General features: G+C 46.7%; 1 protein-coding gene across 2 annotated transcripts in view; it reads left to right on the top strand.

Moving 5' to 3' along the window:
- Nucleotides 1–9,251, top strand: part of LOC144106696 (peroxidase-like) — a 49,034-nt gene extending 39,783 nt beyond the window's left edge. For both annotated transcript variants that reach the window (XM_077639539.1, XM_077639538.1), the window contains exons 11-15: nucleotides 1,543–1,671; nucleotides 3,697–3,915; nucleotides 5,004–5,173; nucleotides 6,339–6,444; nucleotides 9,117–9,251. In XM_077639539.1, the coding sequence (XP_077495665.1) occupies nucleotides 1,543–1,671; nucleotides 3,697–3,915; nucleotides 5,004–5,173; nucleotides 6,339–6,444; nucleotides 9,117–9,177 (685 nt within the window). In that variant the 3' untranslated portion in view covers nucleotides 9,178–9,251. The remainder of the gene's footprint in view (nucleotides 1–1,542; nucleotides 1,672–3,696; nucleotides 3,916–5,003; nucleotides 5,174–6,338; nucleotides 6,445–9,116) is intronic.
- The last annotated feature ends 11,194 nt before the right edge of the window (nucleotides 9,252–20,445 follow it).

Below are 20,445 nucleotides of genomic sequence, written 5' to 3'. Positions count from 1 at the left end.
CTTTTAGCATCAAATTTGTTTTAAATGGGTGTAAACTAATCTTTATAAGACCAATCCCAACCTGGTAGTATGGGTATCTTCTCTCGCAACTCGGAATTTTTGGAGACTGACTGGCATACATTTCACACTTAGGGGGAAACCGATAGGGGTGCATGCCCGGTGTCCTTAAACCCCATGCTCTCATGCTACTGTGTGCAGAGACGTACTGGGTCGCCAGCAGGCCGGGAGCGCTTAGCCAACGGGTATTGTGCCCGGATAAACTAGGATTCCTTTGCGATTAACCAAACCTTTCTGGCCAACCCCACAGCCTTGTCGCAACGTCGGATCGTCTATACTTTCTCAGAGTTCCTATGGTGCACTAGAACGCAGTGGCTGGTGCGTTTTGTTAATGGGCAGCTTGACGTCACGCACCACCATTCCAGACCTGCTTAGCCTGTGTTATTGGTTGCTCAACCGGCGCGTACTTTCAAGTTGGCAGCCGAACGAAGATGAGGTGTTGTTACCCCGCGGTAGCGCAGTGGCTGTCGCTTTCAGCTGCGGAACTCAAGGACACGGGAACCAATGCTAGGTGTGGCGTGCTCGTACTGAAGGAAAAGACAAAAATACAAAAAAACGCCCGGGTGCTGTACGATGTGTGTGCAAGTTAAAAACCTCAGGTAATCAAAATTAATCCGGAAATCTTCACAACTGCACCGCTCATGGCTTGCATGCAGATACAAAACGTTAAGCTCCACATACAACATCATTTTAACATGACAGCGCCAAGTCACTTATTCACTCCGACTGGCCTTCCTGAAGAAGGCTGTAATCAGCAAAACTAATTTCTGTTGATTACCGCGGCGGTGGCCTAGTGGTCTGAGCATTCGCCTTGCATGCGGGAGGTGCGGGGTTCGATCCCCAGTGCCGCCGGGTACCCACCGGTGATACAACGTGTGCAATCTTTCCCCTGCTCTGATGCCCGGCTTATTTAGAGTGAAATGCTTGGGAAATTGGTCTTTGACCCCACCTTGAATAGAAGAAAAATACCTTGTGCCATGGCGCTCTTTGGCCACAGATGCCCTTGTGCCATAAAAATCCATCATCATCATTAATTTCTGTTGATTCCTCAGTGGAGGTTATGGCCATCAGAGGTGAACGAAGCTATTTACGAAATGTGTGGTTCTCTTTATAATCAAACCGCTAAGGACGGAGCGCACGGGCACGTATAGTTTAATATTTTTTGCTTCTTTGAACGTAACCGAAAATAGCCAAAATTGTTATGATACGTTATTTAAACGCCGGTGTTGAAACTCCGGAAAACATCCTGAAGCGATTTATCCTGACGTGTTTGGTGCTCGAGCAACTGCAGTAGCACTATACTGATCTGTGCTAACTATTCACGTAACAATGCATTTCTCGCAAAGGCGCCATTAAGTGTTAGGTTCGTGGCCCTCAATCATTGTCGTTGTACATGCTGGAGATATGATTAATCGTAAATAGATCGTATACGAATGTTCGAAAGTTATAAAATATCATTTCCTTCTCTTCCTCTTTTTTTCCTAGCGACACGGTGAACGGGCTGTTTACATTCGAGCTGGAAGAAAACTACTTCTTTCCTTTCAACTTCTACAACGGTGATCTGGATGACGTCATTTTGGGATTGATCAAGCAGCGCTCGCAGACATTCGACAAGTAAGAATGGTTACGCACGCCGAAACGTCTACATAACTCGCATTAACGTCAGTAGTGATGCTTTGTAAAACTCAAAAGATTCCGGACTGTTCAGTAAGGAACAATTAGAATACTCTAGGAATTCCTTTCTGGAACTAGAAGAACGAAGGCGCTCACTGAACGACGCGAGTATTTTGTTGTATTCATTTATTCATTTTTTTTTTGAAGTGCAACTTGGGCATTGTGGGCATAGTGATTACTCCAAGGTTTCTGCCCTGTGAGCCGGAAACGTGGAGGCTAAAACAAAGGGTTCAACTTAAGTTAAAGACAATGCATCTACCTATGGAAAGGAAAATGATAGATGTAAAGTTAGAGAGACAGGAAGAGGGCAGAGTGGGTGAGTGATGAAACGCGTGTTATTGACATCATAGTCCAAATCAAGAGGAAGAAATGGGCCTTGGCAGTGCATTTAATGCGAAGGCAAGATAACCGCCGGTCCTTAAGGGTAACGGAGTCGATTCCAAGAGAAGGCAAGCGTAGCAAAGGTGGCAGAAAGTAAGGTGCGCGGATGAGGTTAAGGAGTTTGTGGGGATACGGTGGCCACAGCTGGCAGAGGACAACGGTAATAGGAGAGGCATAAGAGAGGCCTTTGCCCTGCAGTGGGCCTAGTCAGGATGATGATGATGATGATGATGATGATGATGATGATGATGATGATGATGATGATAAGCGCTTCCCTACATATCCATATCAAAAGACGTCTCAAATCCCACCGAAAAGATCCCCTCACGACACCCCGCTCTATGCGTGACACGCAACTAAATTTTAATGCGAAACCATTTCTTGACTCATGGATGGCGTGTACACAAGCTGTGACTACGAGATGTGTGCACGAGGTAACGACGATGTTAAGTAACGATAACCAGGTAATTAAAAGGTAATAAATAAAAAAATAGTAACAGGCATTTAATAATTAATAAAAAATAGTGACAGTAACGGTTTGTAGCAGTATTATTTGTGATAGTAAGAGTTAGTTATAATATCAGTTATTGATAGTGACATCATCGACCAGTCACTTGATAGGAACATGTTCTTAACAACAAGTTGTCGACAAGTAGATGAAGTGACAAAAAGACAAAAAGAACATGTCTAGACCACAAGTTGCGTCGCTCCCTGTCGATTCGTCCTTGGATGCTCGGCTACTGAACCGGAGTTCCCGGGTTCGAACCCGACCGCGGCGGCTGCGTTTTTATGGAGGCAAAACTCTAAGGCGCCCGTGTGCTGCGCGATGTCAGTGCACGTTAAAGATCCCCAGGTGGTCGAAATTATTCCGGAGCCCTCCACTACGGCACCTTTTTCTCCTTTCTTCTTTCGCTCCCTCCTTTATCCCTTCCCTTACGGCGCGGTTCAGGTATGCGCCAATATATGAGACAGATACTGCGCCATTTCCTTTCCCCCAAAACCAATTATTATTCGTTCTTCGATGCCGACATGTGCGGTACTCTAATGCTTTCGCATTTCCGCACGTAAGGAGACTTAAGTGCACGCCTTGAATTTTTTGTAGCAATAGCTACATTACGGAAGCATTTCGAGCTTTCAACGTGGCGGCGCCGCCACGCTGTCAGTCACGTGGTGCAGAGCAGCTGCCGGCGGCGCGGCGCCTTGGCTGATCACGCGGTTCGTCACATTGTTGGTCACGTGACCAAGTTCCACTCAGCCAGCTGTAGCTATCGCGTCACTCCAGGTTTAACCTGAGCTAAACCACCGCCAATTTTTAAGCTCGTATGACCTTTTTACTCCAAATTTTCAAGATTAGCTTTTGAGCAAATATTTTAGTCGAAGAAGGAGCCATAGAATGCATATAGGCAAAGGTCAATGTTGGGTTGTAGTGACTAAAACTTCTGGGGACTGGAGCCAGGTAGACAGTGAAACGAACTGCTCGGCAAACACCTCACAATCTTCTGTCCAGCGAGTCCGGTACCATACGAAACTTGAGTTCTTCAAGACTCTCAGTGCAACATTAATTCCGTGCTTCTTCGCGTCCAGATTTGTGACAACTGGCGTGACGCACCACCTGTATCGGCTACGAAACGAAAGCTTCGGGCTCGACCTGATCGCCATCAACATCCAGAGAGCCCGTGACCACGGCATCAGACCGTACGTGGACTACTTCAAGTTCTGCACAAACGTCGCCGTCACCTCCTTTGACCAGCTGAAGCAGTACATCGACAACAACGTGGTCGAACTTTACAAGCAGCTTTATAAGTGAGCATCCGTTTCCGTTAGTTTTCGACAATACTTTTACGAAATTAACGTATGCGTTGGGATGTGTTGAGCTTTATGCGTGTAAGCAACTATGGCCATCTTGGGTCAAACAAACCGTTAAGTATTCGCTGTCGGGTTGAAAAATAAACACTTTTTAAATCATTGATTTTTTTGTTTTACTTTTATTAAACAAGCAGAAATGTATGGGAAATTCAAAGGACATTTTCAGCCAGTACCAGCCTTGTTTGTAACGGCATGTGTTGGTTGTAAAATCTCACATATGATTTTGTTTTCTTCTTTTTTCAAGTTTTGTGCATGACAGAATGATATTTTCGAGTGTTAGCTCGTCTCCGAATGCCTCACATGTCGGTTTGTCTTGTTTCAAATGTATGAAAGTTTGTGTGAAACGTGTGTGTCTAATGTGAAAGCGATGTAAAATTACTCCGATGAAAAGTTTTCGATGACTGCATGACTTCCATTCCTTTATGACCGGCTTAAATAGGTGCAGTTTGGTGAGTAATAACGTTGGCCTACTGAAAAAGATTATTTTAAGCATAAAGAAATTTATGGCTTCCAAATTATTCCTTAAAATTTTACCATCCACAGTAAATCTCATCACATTCGTGTAATTTAACTCAATGTTGATATTATTTCTATATGTTTATGCAATGAAAACTACACGAGGTCTTTAAACTTACCTTAACCCGTACTCTTTGCACTGAATGGTCTTGGTACAGAATTTTTTGTCAAGATAACCACAGTCTGTGTGAAAAAGGTCTTTAATTTTTCTATTTCCATCCATAGTTCCTTCTTCGCAACTACCTGTTCATTTTCTTCTTCACCTTACACGTTTTCAATTATTAATGTATGCAAAATGCATAAACGAGAGTAGAAAGAATTGAATGTCTCCGTCTGCAATTAGAAATGTCATGAAATCTACCTTTTTGCCGCTCTGCCTGCTAAAAAATTAAAAACCCACCGCTACACAATATGCTCGTTGTCGTCTCACAGTGCCTTGTGTCACGGTCTAAAGCAAAGCTGTATTACGCATCATATGACACCGCCTCCTCCTTACCCGCTCCATACAGGGACGTCCGCGACATCGACCTGTTCACGGCTGGCATCTCAGAATTCTCTGTTAGCGGGGGCATCGTAGGTCCCACGTTCGCATGCATCCTTGGACACCTCTTCAGCAGGGTCAAGTTCGGCGACCGCTTCTACTACGAACACGGAGGCCAGGCGGGCTCCTTTACCTCTGGTACTCACATCTTGCTTGCTCACCTCACAATGAAATTAATCCTAATAAAGTATTTCTACTTGCATCTATCCGTTTGCTTTCGACAGGTCTGGAAAGTCGAACCCCGCCCAGTCAGCATGAGAGCACCCCTAAGAGTCCCACCTAGCTTGCATATATATGGGTCGCATCGACGTCATAGCGGATGCCAGTTGCGAGACCAGAAGCACGGCGGAAACTTGCGCGTTTCGCTAATCTGCTTATCGCCAAGTGGTTCGATTTGCACTGTAGAAGCTGTGCCTTGTACTCAGTTATGGCACCCATTACGTAACGTCAACATTTGTATAAAACGGAATAGATTAAAAAATGGGTTCAGAAATGAAATATTCCTTTGCAGATTAAGTGCCTGCTTGCAGCCTTCTTCAAAGAGCAAATCATTATTTCCTTAAAGGTGCTGTCGTTGTGGACGCGTGGTTATGCTGCTCGGCTGCTGTCCCAAAAGACGCGAGTTCGATCCCGGCCGCGGTGGTCGAATTTTGATGGAGGCGAAATTCTAGGGGCCTGTGTACTGTGCGATGCCGGTGCACGTTAAAGAACCCCAGATGGTCGAAATTTCCGGAGCCCTCCACTGCTGCGTCCCTCATAGCCTGAAGTTTTTTTAGATTTTTGCGAGCAAAGAGCGATTAATGATGAAGTCGTGGAAATTCATAACCTTTATCTGGTGTTTCAGTGCACGGAAATTAATGGGTTAAAGATGATAAACCTGTTTACCGTAGTGTGGTTACGTGTCATGTCTTCTTCCTCCGACCGTGGTTGTTTGCCTTTAGTCCAGTTTACTTCAAAAGTTCCTTGAAATGGTTATTCCCACTGTAGCCTCACAACGGCTCTCCTGACGCTACACTGAGCTTAAGTCAAGCCCTATTATCATGGGTACGACGCACATTTCCTGCAGGAGTAAAAAAACTAAGAAAAATAGTTCCGTACAGTAAAAAACGCTACGCTCTTACTTCCGTCTAAGTGAGATGAAATGCCATTCAAGTTTTGTGTATTTTTGTTTACATTGCCTGCAGCCTCACAGCTGTGTGTTCTTGTCTCGCTGCCGTGAGCATTGTTCACATTGCTTTCAATACAGTATCGTGTTGTACGCCCCAACCGAATGTGCACTGAGACATGCCATCTACATTTGCAGCCCAGCTGGCTGAAATTCGCAAAACGACATTTGCCAGGATAATATGCGGCGCCAGTGACACCATTCAGTCCTTGCCAAAGAACGTTTTCCGCCCTGTGTCAGCCAGGTCAGTATAAATTTAGTTATTTTATTTGCATTTTTTTTCCTGCTTGTAATTGACAATGAATGATTCGGAACAGGCCCTTACTCCTGCAGAACTCAAAGTGATGTGCACAGAATATTTTTACAGAGACTACTTAGAGAGGGAAACTCAATTTCTGTCACTTTCCTCTCACAGTTGCAGCCTCTGATTCGGCCGATTAAGCCGAGTTCAGCAGTTGATAAGGCTCATAGTAAGAGCTCAAGAATAGCTTGTAAGGTTGACATCATTCCTAGCCGTTTTAACTTTCCTGTGGTATACCTACGAGGTTGAAGATATGGACTCTTAAGAAAGCTCAGTACTCCCTAGGACGGAAAATGGGCAGTAATCCAAACAAGCTTACAACATACACAGTGCCACGAAACATTCATCATGTGAATTTAGGGTTGGTTATGTCATACCCAACATGACGTACTTTTTTTACAAAGCTTTACCAGCTCTTTTTTTATTTTTTCGCGAGCCTTTCCTTACATGAGGAGTCTGACTGCACTTGCATATGAAGCTGTTTTATAAGTTTATATCGGCGCGCACAGTATAGCCCTGCTTATCGACCTATGGCCCTTTTAAGTGCGCGCAGGCTTTTTTCGAATTTTTTCCCGCCTCACCTCGTGGGTATAGATCTATACGAGCTTGCGGCCCATGACTTCATAACCCGCGTTTACCTATCTGTTCTACGCCCATTTTCTCTAAGAAAACGCATCTCTTCTCAGCTAATGTTAAACCAACACAATGCGGAATGCGATTTCTGTTTTCGCGCATTACTCCTATTCTTGGGTATGAGCGCTCGTGCATGATGTCGGTTTGTGGACACATCAAGCTTCCTCTGGCTGTCAGGGTTTAACAACGCCCTGTTTTATGACCCTGTTCTAATTGGCCTACTTTTCAGCAATCCTTCCTGTCTGTGCACATTAATATCGCACACAGATATGCGAAAGTGGTTTAGCATGGATCGTAGGTGTCGTTACTGAAAAAAAAAAAGACATGTTCGGTCGCAGCCTCCGTAAACTGATTTATACCAGCACAAGTGTGTACGCATGTATTATTGTGAACATAGAAAAGCGCATGAAGCCTAAGCATGCAGTGATGGTGGCGTCAGAATATTTTGGTGCTCCTAGAGTAATCCGTGTCGTACGCTGTCAAAGCTGCTAGCCTCACAGGTCTGTGTGGTGCCCTTTTCCTGTTTTTACATATACCATACATGAATAAAGGAGCTGATGGCGAAATACGCAGCCCTACGCATGATTCACAGTCGCTATGTTGTTGTATATTCTGTGCGTGGGACCTATTTTTTCAACGAGCTACGTAATCTACAGGCTGATCATTACTCTTATACATGCCCAATGATTCTGGAGAAAAAGATTTTTGAAGGGTAAATAGTTTATGAGCGAAATTTTTTTCAAATATTGTAAGATTTCAGTATAACAATCAATATATCTACAGATCTGCCGTTGGCAAGCTTGCATTTGTTTTGCTATTAACGTTTTTGCTATCGTCAAAAGTGTTCCTAATTGGTTTTCTATGGCTGTCTTAACTGCTCGATGCGAGTGATGGAAAAATTATAAATGAAAGATTTTGCTACATATCGAAAGTATGGACCATTACCTTCAATACTGCTATACCCGTGTCCTACGGTTTTGCAATAATCAAAATTTTCGTCCAAGAATGTTAGACATGTTCGAAACTTGTGTGCATGTGGCCTACACTCGGATGTTATTTGTACACACCGCGATGTAAATATGAGTGGTGTTCACCTGAACTGTAGACTGTTACCAATGTTTGCCGGGCATTGTTCAGATGCTGCAAGACACTCCACATGAGCATGAAAAGAATTCGAACGCACAGATTCTAGTCATTTTGTTATGGCAGCGTGCACTGAGCCAGCCTCGGGCTTTGTTCGCCCGGGCACAATGTGTTTTACTTCATCGCATTAAAGGAATGCAACGCTTTACGAAGCATAGCTCCCTTAGTGAAGTCAGGATGGGGAGAATACAGCGATTTTACTGCAGATATAATTCAATCTGGTTCTATTTTGGCTTCCCAGCTTGCGGAAGCCTCCCAGTTGTACTTGATTGATCAAGCAGTTGGTCTGGGTGGATGATAAGTATAGAAAATAAAAAGAGGAGAGGAGCTGTTGCCTTATTTTCGTTTCGGACCTGGTTTAGCACAGTGGCAACGCATGAGAAAGGGTTCCTGGTCACAACGCCTATGTGCAGGTCAGGCGAATGTGCAGCCAACGATAAAATAAACAAAAAGAAATCTCTTAACAAATATTGGATGGGGCAGTCCGTGCGTTCGGCACCAAGTGACATGACTAAGTAGAGTGGAGAGTTGGGCTAGTCGGTACATGATTGTAGAAAGAAAACCAGCGCAAAGGAAGGAGACACAGTGACATTACTAATCACGATCTAATCCCACTGATCGCTAACCACCGAAATTATGCTTGGCTGAAGGCCAAGCATAAACCTTAACTGCAAATGCGCAAATGTTCCCCTTTAGGTCTGGCTCGGTCCTGACTGATGCCACTAGGAAGGATTGCGTATAAAGCTGCAAAATACTGCTGCTACTAAGTGTAAGCATTTGCTTTTCGAATCTCCGTGTTTACTAATTTACTGAATCTTTTTTCGCCCTTGCTCTCGCAGCAATCCGGCCGCCAGCTGCTCGAACGGAATCCCGGCGCCTAACTATTCGCTATGGCTTTAGTGAAAAAATGCATGCAAACAGACATCGCATTGCAGCCTACCCACTAATAAACTCTTTCGCACTGTCTCTTTCTATTCACTCGGAGTCTTAATTTTATCGCAGCCTTCTTTGAATTTGCGACACGACATCCGTTATTTAGCATGCATAGATCGACAGGTAGCGGGTGTTTTTTTTTCATGTTTTGTTCCAGTCAAAAGAAGGCACTACAAGAGTACGTGTGATGATTGCAAATGTCCGGGGAAAAGTCTTACTAATCCTGTTTTACTGTTCAATTGCTAATCCCTATTTTTAAATAATACAGCTAATTGATGAAACAATGCTACATTTCATTCCTTCATGGCATCAACTTCCCACATTCAGGCTCTCTTTCTCTAGCATCGCATTCAAATATAAGCAGGGTACAGTTAATTGCATGCCGACGTTCGCCTGTCAACAATTCGCACGTGGCAACTTGACTGCTTACTTAGCCCAACTTTTCACCCCATGTTCCCGATCATTTGCTTTCAATACGCACGTGGGCATCAAGTGGATGTTACATCGTTTATTTCTGTTGTCTCACGATTCTGGGTCAAAAATACAGCAGCACTGGTATCTCAATTTGGCTTTGTCCTTAACCAACATACGTATACTCGCCAGCCATAGCGTGAGAGAACACCTGGATAGCGGTACCCGGGATCTCGTTGCAAGAAAGTGCTCACACCCAGAAATTCTGGACATAAGCATTTTCAAAAGGAAAGAATTCATAAAAACAATCTTCTGGCGTATTATAAGATTTCACTGTGCCATTCAATACAGCTACAGACCTCCCGTCAGCAGGCTTGCAATTCTTGCTATTCGCTGTCGTCAAAAACGACCCCCATTCGTTTTTGTTGTTTTTTTGCGGAAGCCTTAACTGCTCGAAGAGAGCGATGGCTAAACTTTAAGAGAACGATTTTCCTACTCATAGAAGAATGCGCCATTACTTTCAGTATTTTCATAACAGTACCTAACAATATTCCAGTATTCAAATTTTTCCTCCTGGAATGCTGGACATGACCGCTGCCAGTGTACGCTCCGTTCACATTCGAACGCTAGAGTAAAAAATGTAATACTATCACTTGCCTTAGGAAACAGTTAAACAAACCGTGACACCTAACTGGCAGGTTTATCTCTCACTGTGTGCATATACCCACGTGCTATCGCGATGGAAAGAAACGCGAACAACCCGGCGCCGACACACACCGCTGTTGGAATTTCTTTTGAGACAGTGGGCAGTCTGCTCACAGTCCAGTTGTTGGGTTGTGATCACGTGACAAGGTCACGTGACCTAGGATGTAACGGACGGACACAATCACGTGACTTATTATGTAATTGACGGACACGGTCACGTGACCTAGGATGTAACGAACGGACACCATGAGGTCACGTGACCGGACGGATGGTCACCGCGAGTATGAGCCATTAAAGGCTTTCGCCTTAAAAATCATTAACTGCCACCTGCTACAGTGGTCAGTTTGGTAACAATTAAGGGATCAGCTTGTGCTGGTATCTAGGGCTATCGCTCACTGAATGCCATTTCTTCCCTTCCAACAACAAACTAGTGTAGCACTCTGATAGTATAAGATGAAGCTGCCAGTGGTGAACCCCCATGTGGGTATGTGCCATGTCTTAAGAGGACGAAGAAGACGAAGAAAAACGGCAGATCACTCGTGCAACATCTCGGCCTTAGTTTGAGCAGCCCGCTCTTGCTATCATTTGGCGCCACCACATTTGGGTTCAGCCACAGATCTGTTTGTACCGCTGTTCTAAATTTACTGATAGAATCTCACCGACTGCCTTGCTAAGTGTTCCAAACTTTTCTTTTCTATCAATTATTACATTTTGACTTAATCATTATTATTTAATCCCTCTCTTTATTATTATTCTTAGAATTTTGAAATCAAAACTCTCATCCCTTTACTGTTCATGAGGAAGAATTCACCGGTGTTGCGCTCCCACGTGCTTTTCCTTTTAAATAACTGCGTTCAGGTAAATAGCCACCTGATTCTTGGCCGATCCCCCAGTGTGGCCATGTGCCATATTTTTATAGGCTAACAACAACAACAACAACAACTCGTGCAAGGCCTGCCGGTCATTAAATTATTCCTTCACCTTCAGCCATGTTTTCGGGTTCTTCGGCTTGCCGCCCGTGAAAATATTTTTTACGGAAGCAAACCATGCCAGTTTATTCAACCATCTTTGTGGAATGACTCACAGGAACATAGCACAAATTTAACCGCAACAGCCTTTTCTCCCTAGAACACGACATTCTAAGAGGCTGTTTTAATTCAATCGAAGACTTGATGCAAATTTCATTTATTTCGGTTTGGACAATCCGGTTTAGAAGTGTATACTGGCGAGTAAAAAACCAAATACTAAAAATGAGAAGAGGCTCAGTTGCATCTTTTTCCTTTTTACATTTCTAGTTGAACCATGGCTTTGAAACATAATGTGCCTTTCGTTTGTATCACTGCCCGTTACAGCCAAAAAAGTTAGCTTAGCTTAAGCCATAACAGGCACATCGCCAAAGTGGAACACGTAGGACATGGAACACATTTTTCTGTACACACTCCTGAATACAGACTTTCAAGGGGTACCAAGGCAGAAGTCTATTTTCCGCAAAAGAATGTCAAAAAAAATAATTAGAAATATTGCGTAATAAAGTGCATATCTCACTCTAGAATATAAATCATTCAGGAATCAACACTGCATTGGCGACATCGCGAACAGTGAGTACAAAGAAAGCCCCATTTGGAAGGGAGACAAAACATACGGAGACCATTTTTTCTTCGAAATGAATTTTATTTTCTTCCAATCCCGAGATCTACGATTGCTGAAAATTTTAGTTTGACAACAGGAGCTCTTCGTGCATGCCTTGCACAGCTATCAAAGTCCAATTTTCTTGTTCACAAACCGTCCCACGGACGCTATTTCCCCGTTTCTCGAAGATCCGTCGGGGCACAGAATGAAAACGTCGATGAGCTGGGTGTCACGTCCACAGCTGTGACGTATCCCTGCGTGTCACTGCTCTCGTCTCGTTCAACCTGGACGTTTGCCTGACCTGCAGCCTGATTCGTCAGTTGTTCGATTCTTCCCTGAGTTGCGGGCCTTTTCGCAGTTTTTCCTTTCACTACAGTTCCAGTTTTCGGTGTCTTCTTTCGCGGTTTCGATACCGTCTCGGATGAAATACCTCCAGTCTCTGGGGTCGAGGTCCTTGCTACCCCCTTTGTCCTTAAACCTTTTCCTGTCCGTACGGTGTTCCTTGTTTTTCGATTCCCCACCAAAGTGCTTGCCGACGTAGTACTTGAGGTCTTTTTTCCTTTTTTTCCACGACCCTTGCCCCGACTCGTCGACGGGCTTTTGTTGCGGCGTTGAATCTTCCGGGGTTTTCCGCTTTGGCTGGATGTCGAACGGCGGCGCTTTCGTTTTCGCCGCCTGCTTACGGTGCTTCCACTGGTAGAGGTTGTTCTGGAACCGTGGTGGTGTCTCGGACGGCGCTGATTTACCAAACTGTTGCTTGTCAGCGACGAGCTACTAGGCTTTCTTTTTCTTCCTGTCCTGCTCTTGCTCCTGCCGGTGCTAATCGTAGACGTTCCCGATAAAAGGAGGCTAGTTGCTGTAGTGTCCGTACCGCTGGCAGCAATGGAAGTCATTGAGGTACCACTCGACGAAGGATTCACGCTGGTACTGCGACTGCTGAGACTTCCGTGACTCGATGTACTCGTGCTGGAAGCATCAGGCTTCCCTACAGCTCGGCCCCTTGTCCTGGAGCTCTCGGTCGCCGATGTCTCGCTGCTTGACCTATGGTGTTTTCCACTGCTCTCGCTTGATGAAGAGCTTCTGGCCGGCGGCTTGCGCCTGGTTGTGCGAGGGTTGACTCGAGCTCTCGGTTCAGCTCGAGCTCGGCCCCTTGTCCTGGAGGTCTCGGTCACCGATGTCTCGCTGCTTGACCTATACTGTTTTCCACTGCTCTCGCTTGATGAAGAGCTTCTGGCCGGCGGCTTGCGACTGGTTGTGCGAGGGTTGACTCGAGCTCTCGGTTCAGCTCGAGCTCGGCCCCTTGTCCTGGAGGTCTCGGTCACCGATGTCTCGCTGCTTGACCTATAGTGTTTTCCACTGCTCTCGCTTGATGAAGAGCTTCTGGCCGGCGGCTTGCGCCTAGCTCTGCGAGGGTTGACTCCAGCTCTCGGTGTCGCTCGAGTAGTGACCTTTCTGGCTGACACCCGCTTGCCGGATGAAGTCGAATACGTCGGCTTCTGCTGCGATGGTGCGTTCGACGCCATCACCTTCGGTGGGCCCCTGGAGGTCGTCGTCTTGGAAGTCGTTGCCGGTTTCCCTCGCTTTGGCGGCATTCTGCAAGCTTGGAAAGGAGCGTCTGAGTAAGGCCTAACCTCCCCTCTGCTTTGGACGAATCGGTGAGGCACGAGGCTGCCCAGAGCTTGGACCTACTTCGAAGCTGGGGTTGCGGACGTCCTACAAGACTCAGCGCTTGGTGTCTGCACGTCTCATCCCTTCTCCGGGACGGGAGCCGCCGGCGTCTAGGGGCTAGTGCGTGGATCCACCGCAGCTCGGGAGCAGCATTGCTGCGCGTGCCACGTTTGCATTCGTGTGCTTTCTTCTCTTCGTCCTATATTTCTCTGCCGGTGGCGCCCTCCTGTAATGGCGAGTGAACGACGATGGCGAAACGATATAATTATCGGCGAGTTCTCGTGAAATTACAATGTGCTAGCAACGTGGAACTATCTACCAGATCACAAGAGAGCACCGTTACTTCAGTATGACCTCACCTCTTTTTCCTCTTTTGTTTGAGGACTAAGAGAATAAGACAAAGAAACCGAAAAAACACCAAAAATGCAGGGTACATCATAGAGGAGCACTGAAAACACAGGACATTCTAAGAGAACAACAAAATTTATGGGATAGAATTCACAGAAGAACAGAAAACACAGGAAAGTCAGCAGGCAGGATGTGCAAGCAGACGATGGACAGCAGGAGGCACAAACTGTGGAGCAGATAATTCACGACGACAACCATTTTTTAAATATCAAGTTAGAAGCCCTGTAACAGTTCTAAGGGTCCCTGTATACCCGTTCACTTTAATTTACTGATAAGATTCACCTGTACAAGTTCGTCGGAGGTCCGATTCTTATGTCTAAAATATATTGCACCTTACTGCAGTCGCGGATCCAAAAAGGGGTGTGGGCAATAAGGCGATCGCCCCCAAATGCTTCTCGGACCCCACTCTCCTCCTTTATATTTGCCACGTTTCTAGCGCGCTGACGCGAATAGCGCCTTCGTCGCGCATTGAGCAAATCTGAACACCTGGGCGAAGAAGCAGCGGAAAGTGGCGAAAAATGCTTCCTCCGTTCATGGGACGTCACACAACCGATGACCCGTTGAAGTTTGCCGTGCGTGTACACAGGCCCAATGGGTGCATTGAATTTTAGAGCGTCGTAGTCGGCGTCTTAGTATGCCTCGTTGCGCGTTGTAGTCGGCGTCGTCGACGTAACACGCCACCTGACACGCCATCTGACAACGCGCGTGTTACGGTGTCAGACAGGTGGCGTTTTGGCAGCCAATACCAGACCGAAGCGCCACCTCCTACGGCGAGAGTGGAGGAATGCACAACCGGATGGTGGCTGTCATGGGAAGTTCCCGGAGGGTGGCTAGCAGGGTAACACGCCACCTGTCAGTGGTGGCAGGTGGCGTTCCAAAAGGAGCCGTTCCGACTCCATAGAGTTTCTTAATATTAACTAGAGGGAAAGCTGGCGGCGCTGCACCTGAGCCACCATGGGCGCTCAAAGCATCATGGGGCGATGAGCCACTTGGTGCGGGACAGTCGATTTTTTTCAGGAACACACAGTGGTGTTACTGATATATCCCATTCCGTATCCGCGGTGCGCCCCGCGCGCAGACGACTTCAACCTAAACGTAGTGCGCGAAAGCCATAGTAGCGAAAACGCAACAGCACACGACGCCAATAAAAGGTTTTTGTTTTCGGAAAAGCCATGAAAAAAACCTCTTAAAATGTTGAAACGACTACGTTTTTTTATAATATATTCTTTTTAAAAGTGCGCCTGTTAAGCATAAAATATTGGCTTTTGTTGTCTGCAATACTTGGCCAATAGGAGAGCGAGCCATCGCTTATTTTTTGAAAACTAGATTTACATGCTTTTTCTGCTCGTTTGTTGCAATTTATAGAAAGGATATTGAATGTTAGGACATTCTTTATTATTGAAAACTTTGTTTTTTATTATTTTTTGGTCAAATGTTGTGGTTCTGCAGTCGGTAGCTCTCCGCCCCATGATACTTAGAGCACCATTGGTGGTTGAGGTGGTCTCAAGGAAGCTCCGTGCAAACTCCCATAGGCGGGACGCCAGCTTTCCCTCTAGTTAATTGTAAGAAACTTTATATCCGACTCCCCTCGTCAATCAAGACGAATGCAGTAAGACGAATGCAGTAAAGCAGTAATGAGAATGGATGGATGGATGGATGGATGGATGGATGGATGGATGGATGGATGGATGGATGGATGGATGGATGGATGGATGGATGGATGGATGGATGGATGGATGGATGGATGGATGGATGGATGGATGGATGGATGGATGGATGGATGGACGGATGGACGGACGGACGGACGGACGGACGGACGGACGGACGGACGGACGGACGGACGGACGGACGGACGGACGGACGGACGGACGGACGGACGGACGGACGGACGGACGGATGAATGGATACGGCTGAACCCTTTAAATCGGGCGATGTCTCAAGGCACTTAGCCATGACATGAAATTTTACTCTTCTCTTGATTTTAGCCACCAATCAGATAACCTTCGCTTGGTTACTTCTACCCGCTTAAAATCTACTTTCCCTTCACTCGCCAAGGAAGTGGCAGCACCATCTGTCGGCGCTGACTAGATCAATCTCAACGGTAAGCTTTCTTTAGAACCTATTACCCCTTATCTCGTACACTTTAATTTTACCCTTGAGAGAATGGAATCACAAGCAAACTTGTCGTTCTCCAGTGCGCTGAACGAACATGTGCCACAGACATTAAAGGCTGCAGTCTCTCTTTGAAACAGGTGAATGTAGCAGTTCTTCCCAACTTTCCGTCCTTATCACTGTGCACACTTTGAAACAGCATCATGAAAAAAAATGCGTGCCCCTCTATAACCATTTGCACAATTCAATTAACCATCGATAAAGCAAGAATTACGGCAAAGAGCATGCGATAGAAACGGCGCAAACTGACTCAAAACAAATGAAGCCGCAGGAGTAAATGCGAGACAGCAAAATCAATACCAAAGTGAGTTATATTTCGAAGTAATTTTATTTCTGTCAATACTGAAATCTCTGATTGCAGATACATTTCATTTGAGAAGACCAGCTCTTGGAGCATGGCTGGCAAAGCTTTTACCAGACCAAAGTTCTTCAGCCCAAAGCACTTTCATAGAGGCAGCTCCTCCCGGTCCAGAAGATCCGTCTAGGAATTAAATGAAACAAATGAAAATATTGAGGAGCTAGGTCTGAGGTCTATAACGTTTGCACTTCCTTGTGTGCTACTGCCATTATCTGGTTCCACCTCGGCTTTTCCTTGGTCTTCTGGCTGTTTATTTGGTTGTGCTCGTATCTGCGTTGTGGAACTTTTCGCCGTTTTCTTTTTCGTAGTAGTTCCTGTTTTCAGTGCTTTTCGTCTTCGTTTCGATATTCTCGTAGAACTAATACTTCCAATTTCTGGGTTCAAGATCCTTCCCACACCCTTCGTCCTTACGCCTATTCCTCTTCTTTCCGTCCTTAGAGTCTTCCTTGTTTTTCTATTCCCCTCCACAGTGCTTGCCGAAGTGGCACTTGTGGTCTTTATTGTTTTCTTTCCAGATTCCTTGCCTTGGCTCCTTGACGAGCTTCTGTTGCGGCGCTGAATCTTCCTGGGTTTTCCTCTTTTGCTGGACATTGAACGGCGACGCTTTGGTCTTCTCCGCCTGCTTACGGTACTCCCGCAGGCTGACGTGCTTCTGGAGGTGTGGTGACGTTTCGGACGTCGCTGATTTACCAAACTGCTGCTTGTCAGCGACGAGCTTCCAGGCCTTCTTTTCCTTCCTTTCCTGCTCTTGCTCCTGCAGATGCTAATCGTAGATGTTCCTGTTGAAAGGAGGCTAGTCGCTGTAGTGTCCGTACCTCTGGCAGCACTGGAAGTCATTGAGGTACCGCTCGACGAGAGAAGCGCGCTGGTACTGCGCCTGCTGCGGCTTCCGTGACTCGATGCACTCGTGCTGGAAGCAACAGGCTTCCCCACAGCTCGGCCGCTTGTCCTGGAGCTGTCGGTATTCGATGTCTCGTTGCTCGTACAATGGGTTGTCTTGGACTTTTGCCTTCGGCCACTGCTTCCTTGTGATGAAAAGCTTCTAGGCCGCGGCCTGCGTCTTGGCGTTCCAAAGTTGACGCGACTACTGCTTGTCAGGGATGAGGTGCTGGAACTCATTTTGCGTTCTTCCCTGCAATTGCTCCCATCGATGCTACTCGTAGACGTCCTCATTGAGAAGACACTGCCCGCAATAGCGTCCGTACTGCTTGCAGCACTAGCAGGCAGCGAGATACCGCTTGACGAGAAATTCTCCCTCAAGCTTTGCCTGGTACGGCCGCTGTGACCGGATGAACTGCTGCTGGAAGCGTGAGGATCCCTTCTGGATATGCTTTTTATCGCGAAGCTGTCGGTTGTCGATGTGCTGCTGCTAGTCCGTAGAATCGTCTTGGCCATCTGCCTTCGGTCACTGCCTTTGCTCGATGAACAGTTTCTTGGCCATATCTTGCGTCTAGGTGCTCGAGGGCTGATACGACTAATGGATGGACCACCCGTGCCTTTGGCTATCTGTTTACTGACAGCCCGCTTACTGGCTGTATTCGATGACCCCAATTTCGGTTGCGAAGAAGTTTTTGATGTCGCCTTCGTTCGGTTCCTAGAGGTCGTGGGTTTGGAGGTCGCTGCTGACTTCCCTCGCTTTGGCGGCATTTTATAGGACTGCTCCTAAAAGGGAGCTTTCGAAAGAAGGTGCCTAATTTAGTCCAAACTTCTTCTCTCCTCTTGACAAATCGGAGAGTCACGAAGCCGCCCCAAGACCAGCTCTGCTGCGAGGCTCAGGCTGCAGTTGATCTTGGGGACACAAAGATGAGTGGCCAGTGTAACGCCGCACGTCACCACAACGACCATGAGCGCAGGCGCTCAGGGTCTGGTGCTTGGGACTGGTGCTTGGGACTACCGCAGATGAGGCGGCAAAAGGTGATGGAGCCCCAGTGGGCGTACCATATTCACATTTCTGGACGTCCTCCACTTCTTCATGTTTTTCTTCAGCTCTATCCCCTTCCTGCAACGAGAGGAGAACGACAATAAGAAAGCAATAAAAGAATTCACATTACTGCCGTTAAACTTTTGTATACTTTAAGCACAAGCACCATGAATAAACTGAGCAAAATAGGAGACAACAAAAACTACACAACTGTCGCATGAGTTAATTACCTTTTTGGTGTGTGAAATGTAGGCTGAAAAGAAAGAAGCCTTTCTCGACAAGAGGAATGCAGCGCACGGTATAGAGGTGCAGGGAAGCTCACAGCACATAACACCCAGTGGGGAGATTATACATGTAGTCTAGTGATGATACGAAGGAAAAATTTGGTCCCAGACAATTAACCAAGAAAACCACGCCAGTTGGGAGGAGAACAAGACTAGAAAAGGACGAGAACGATGAAAAGACGAAACGCGAGGTGAACGAAGCACAACTGAAACTGAAAGTTACGCCGATAATTCATTTAGTGCACTACAAAAGCTGACTTCAGGTACAAGACTACTTATTAACGGTGGCTTTCCACCAGGGCATCCGATGCGCAATTCAGCCCTCTGGTGGATGTCACTGGGTTCTACGCTATGAGCGAGAAGACAAAGAGGAAGAAAGCGCGCTGTCCATTTTGGTGACAGGGGTCTGGCGGCCTTGCCCCGTCGATAATGTTCCGGAAAGGTAGTGTAGTAAACGGGACATGCTGATGCCGTTTCTAAACAGCAGCGCAGTTGTGTCGCGAGCTCCGTATAATCACCCCTCTAAGTTAACTACACCGCAGTGAATTGTAACGCCCTGCGCAGGAGGCTGCTGTTCGGAGTACATTACGCTATGTCGTCGACTCCGTCGGACAGTAGTACCAACGGCGGCAAGAACTTCCGTAAAATCGAAAAAAGAGGAGGGCGCTCAAGAGACACCAGCAGTTCGTCGACCCTTGACCATTCAAGCAAGCTCCGATCCAAAAGACGACGTCACTCGAATGACCACTCGACTTCCTCGAGCGAAAGCAGCCGCTCGATCCATCGGTCGTCCCACAGGAAGCGCCAGATGAAATACTCTTCACCTAGTCAGCGCAGGAAATCCAGTAAGGAATATGACTCTCGGTCCAGTAGCTCATCAAGCCGCAGCGCTGCGACAAAGAGCAGGTTCAAGTCCAAGAAAAAGCGCAGCCTATCATGCAGCGGTACTGGTACGGAGGAGGAAACATCGAAACGAACAGGTCAGACACACGGCGCATTTCCAGTAAAAGCCAACGAGAACAATCTCAACAGCAAAAGGCGCCGTCGAATCCCTGATACCTCTTCCAGCAGCAGTGTACGGAGTGATTGTAACTCCAGCAGGCGCCGAAATCATAGGACAGCTTCGCCCAGCGATAGCAGCCGAAGCAGCATGGACAGTGGGCGGGGAGCAGAAAAGAAAGTGTCCAGTAGCCGTAGTGCAATGCGAAAAGGCATACCGAGCGCAACAACGAAGCGGCAACAGAACCCTGTAAGGTCGACAGCAGAAGTGGAGGTGGTCGGGAAAAAGCGTAGGAAAGACAATCTGAAAACTACCAGCAGCCCGGCAAGTAGAAATATTCTAAGTGCTAACGCTACCGGAGCGGAAAATAAAACGTGCCTCCTGGTTCAAAAAGAACCTTGCATCGACGACGGCAGTGCAAACGACGAGGCGGGACCTACGAGTCTTGTTGCGGAGCAAGACCCAGGATCGGCAGAGGTGACCGCTGGATTGCAGGCGCGTGGAAACAGAGCACGAAAAATTAGGCTAGCGGCCGTCCGTAACCAAGCGATAACCACACTGGTTCAAGTGGGAAGAAAGGGCTTTTTAAGCCACGGCTCCACGCCATCGCCTTTGAATGGTGCTGCTAGTCAGGTCCCTCGGCAAGATACCTCTGCCAACCCTGGTCCCGGGCAAGAGA

Source organism: Amblyomma americanum, chromosome 10 (genome assembly GCF_052857255.1).
Source record: "Amblyomma americanum isolate KBUSLIRL-KWMA chromosome 10, ASM5285725v1, whole genome shotgun sequence".
NCBI classification, from domain to species: domain Eukaryota; kingdom Metazoa; phylum Arthropoda; class Arachnida; order Ixodida; family Ixodidae; genus Amblyomma; species Amblyomma americanum.
Note: the sequence above shows the minus strand (reverse complement) of the source record. Positions and strands in the feature narration are given on the sequence as shown.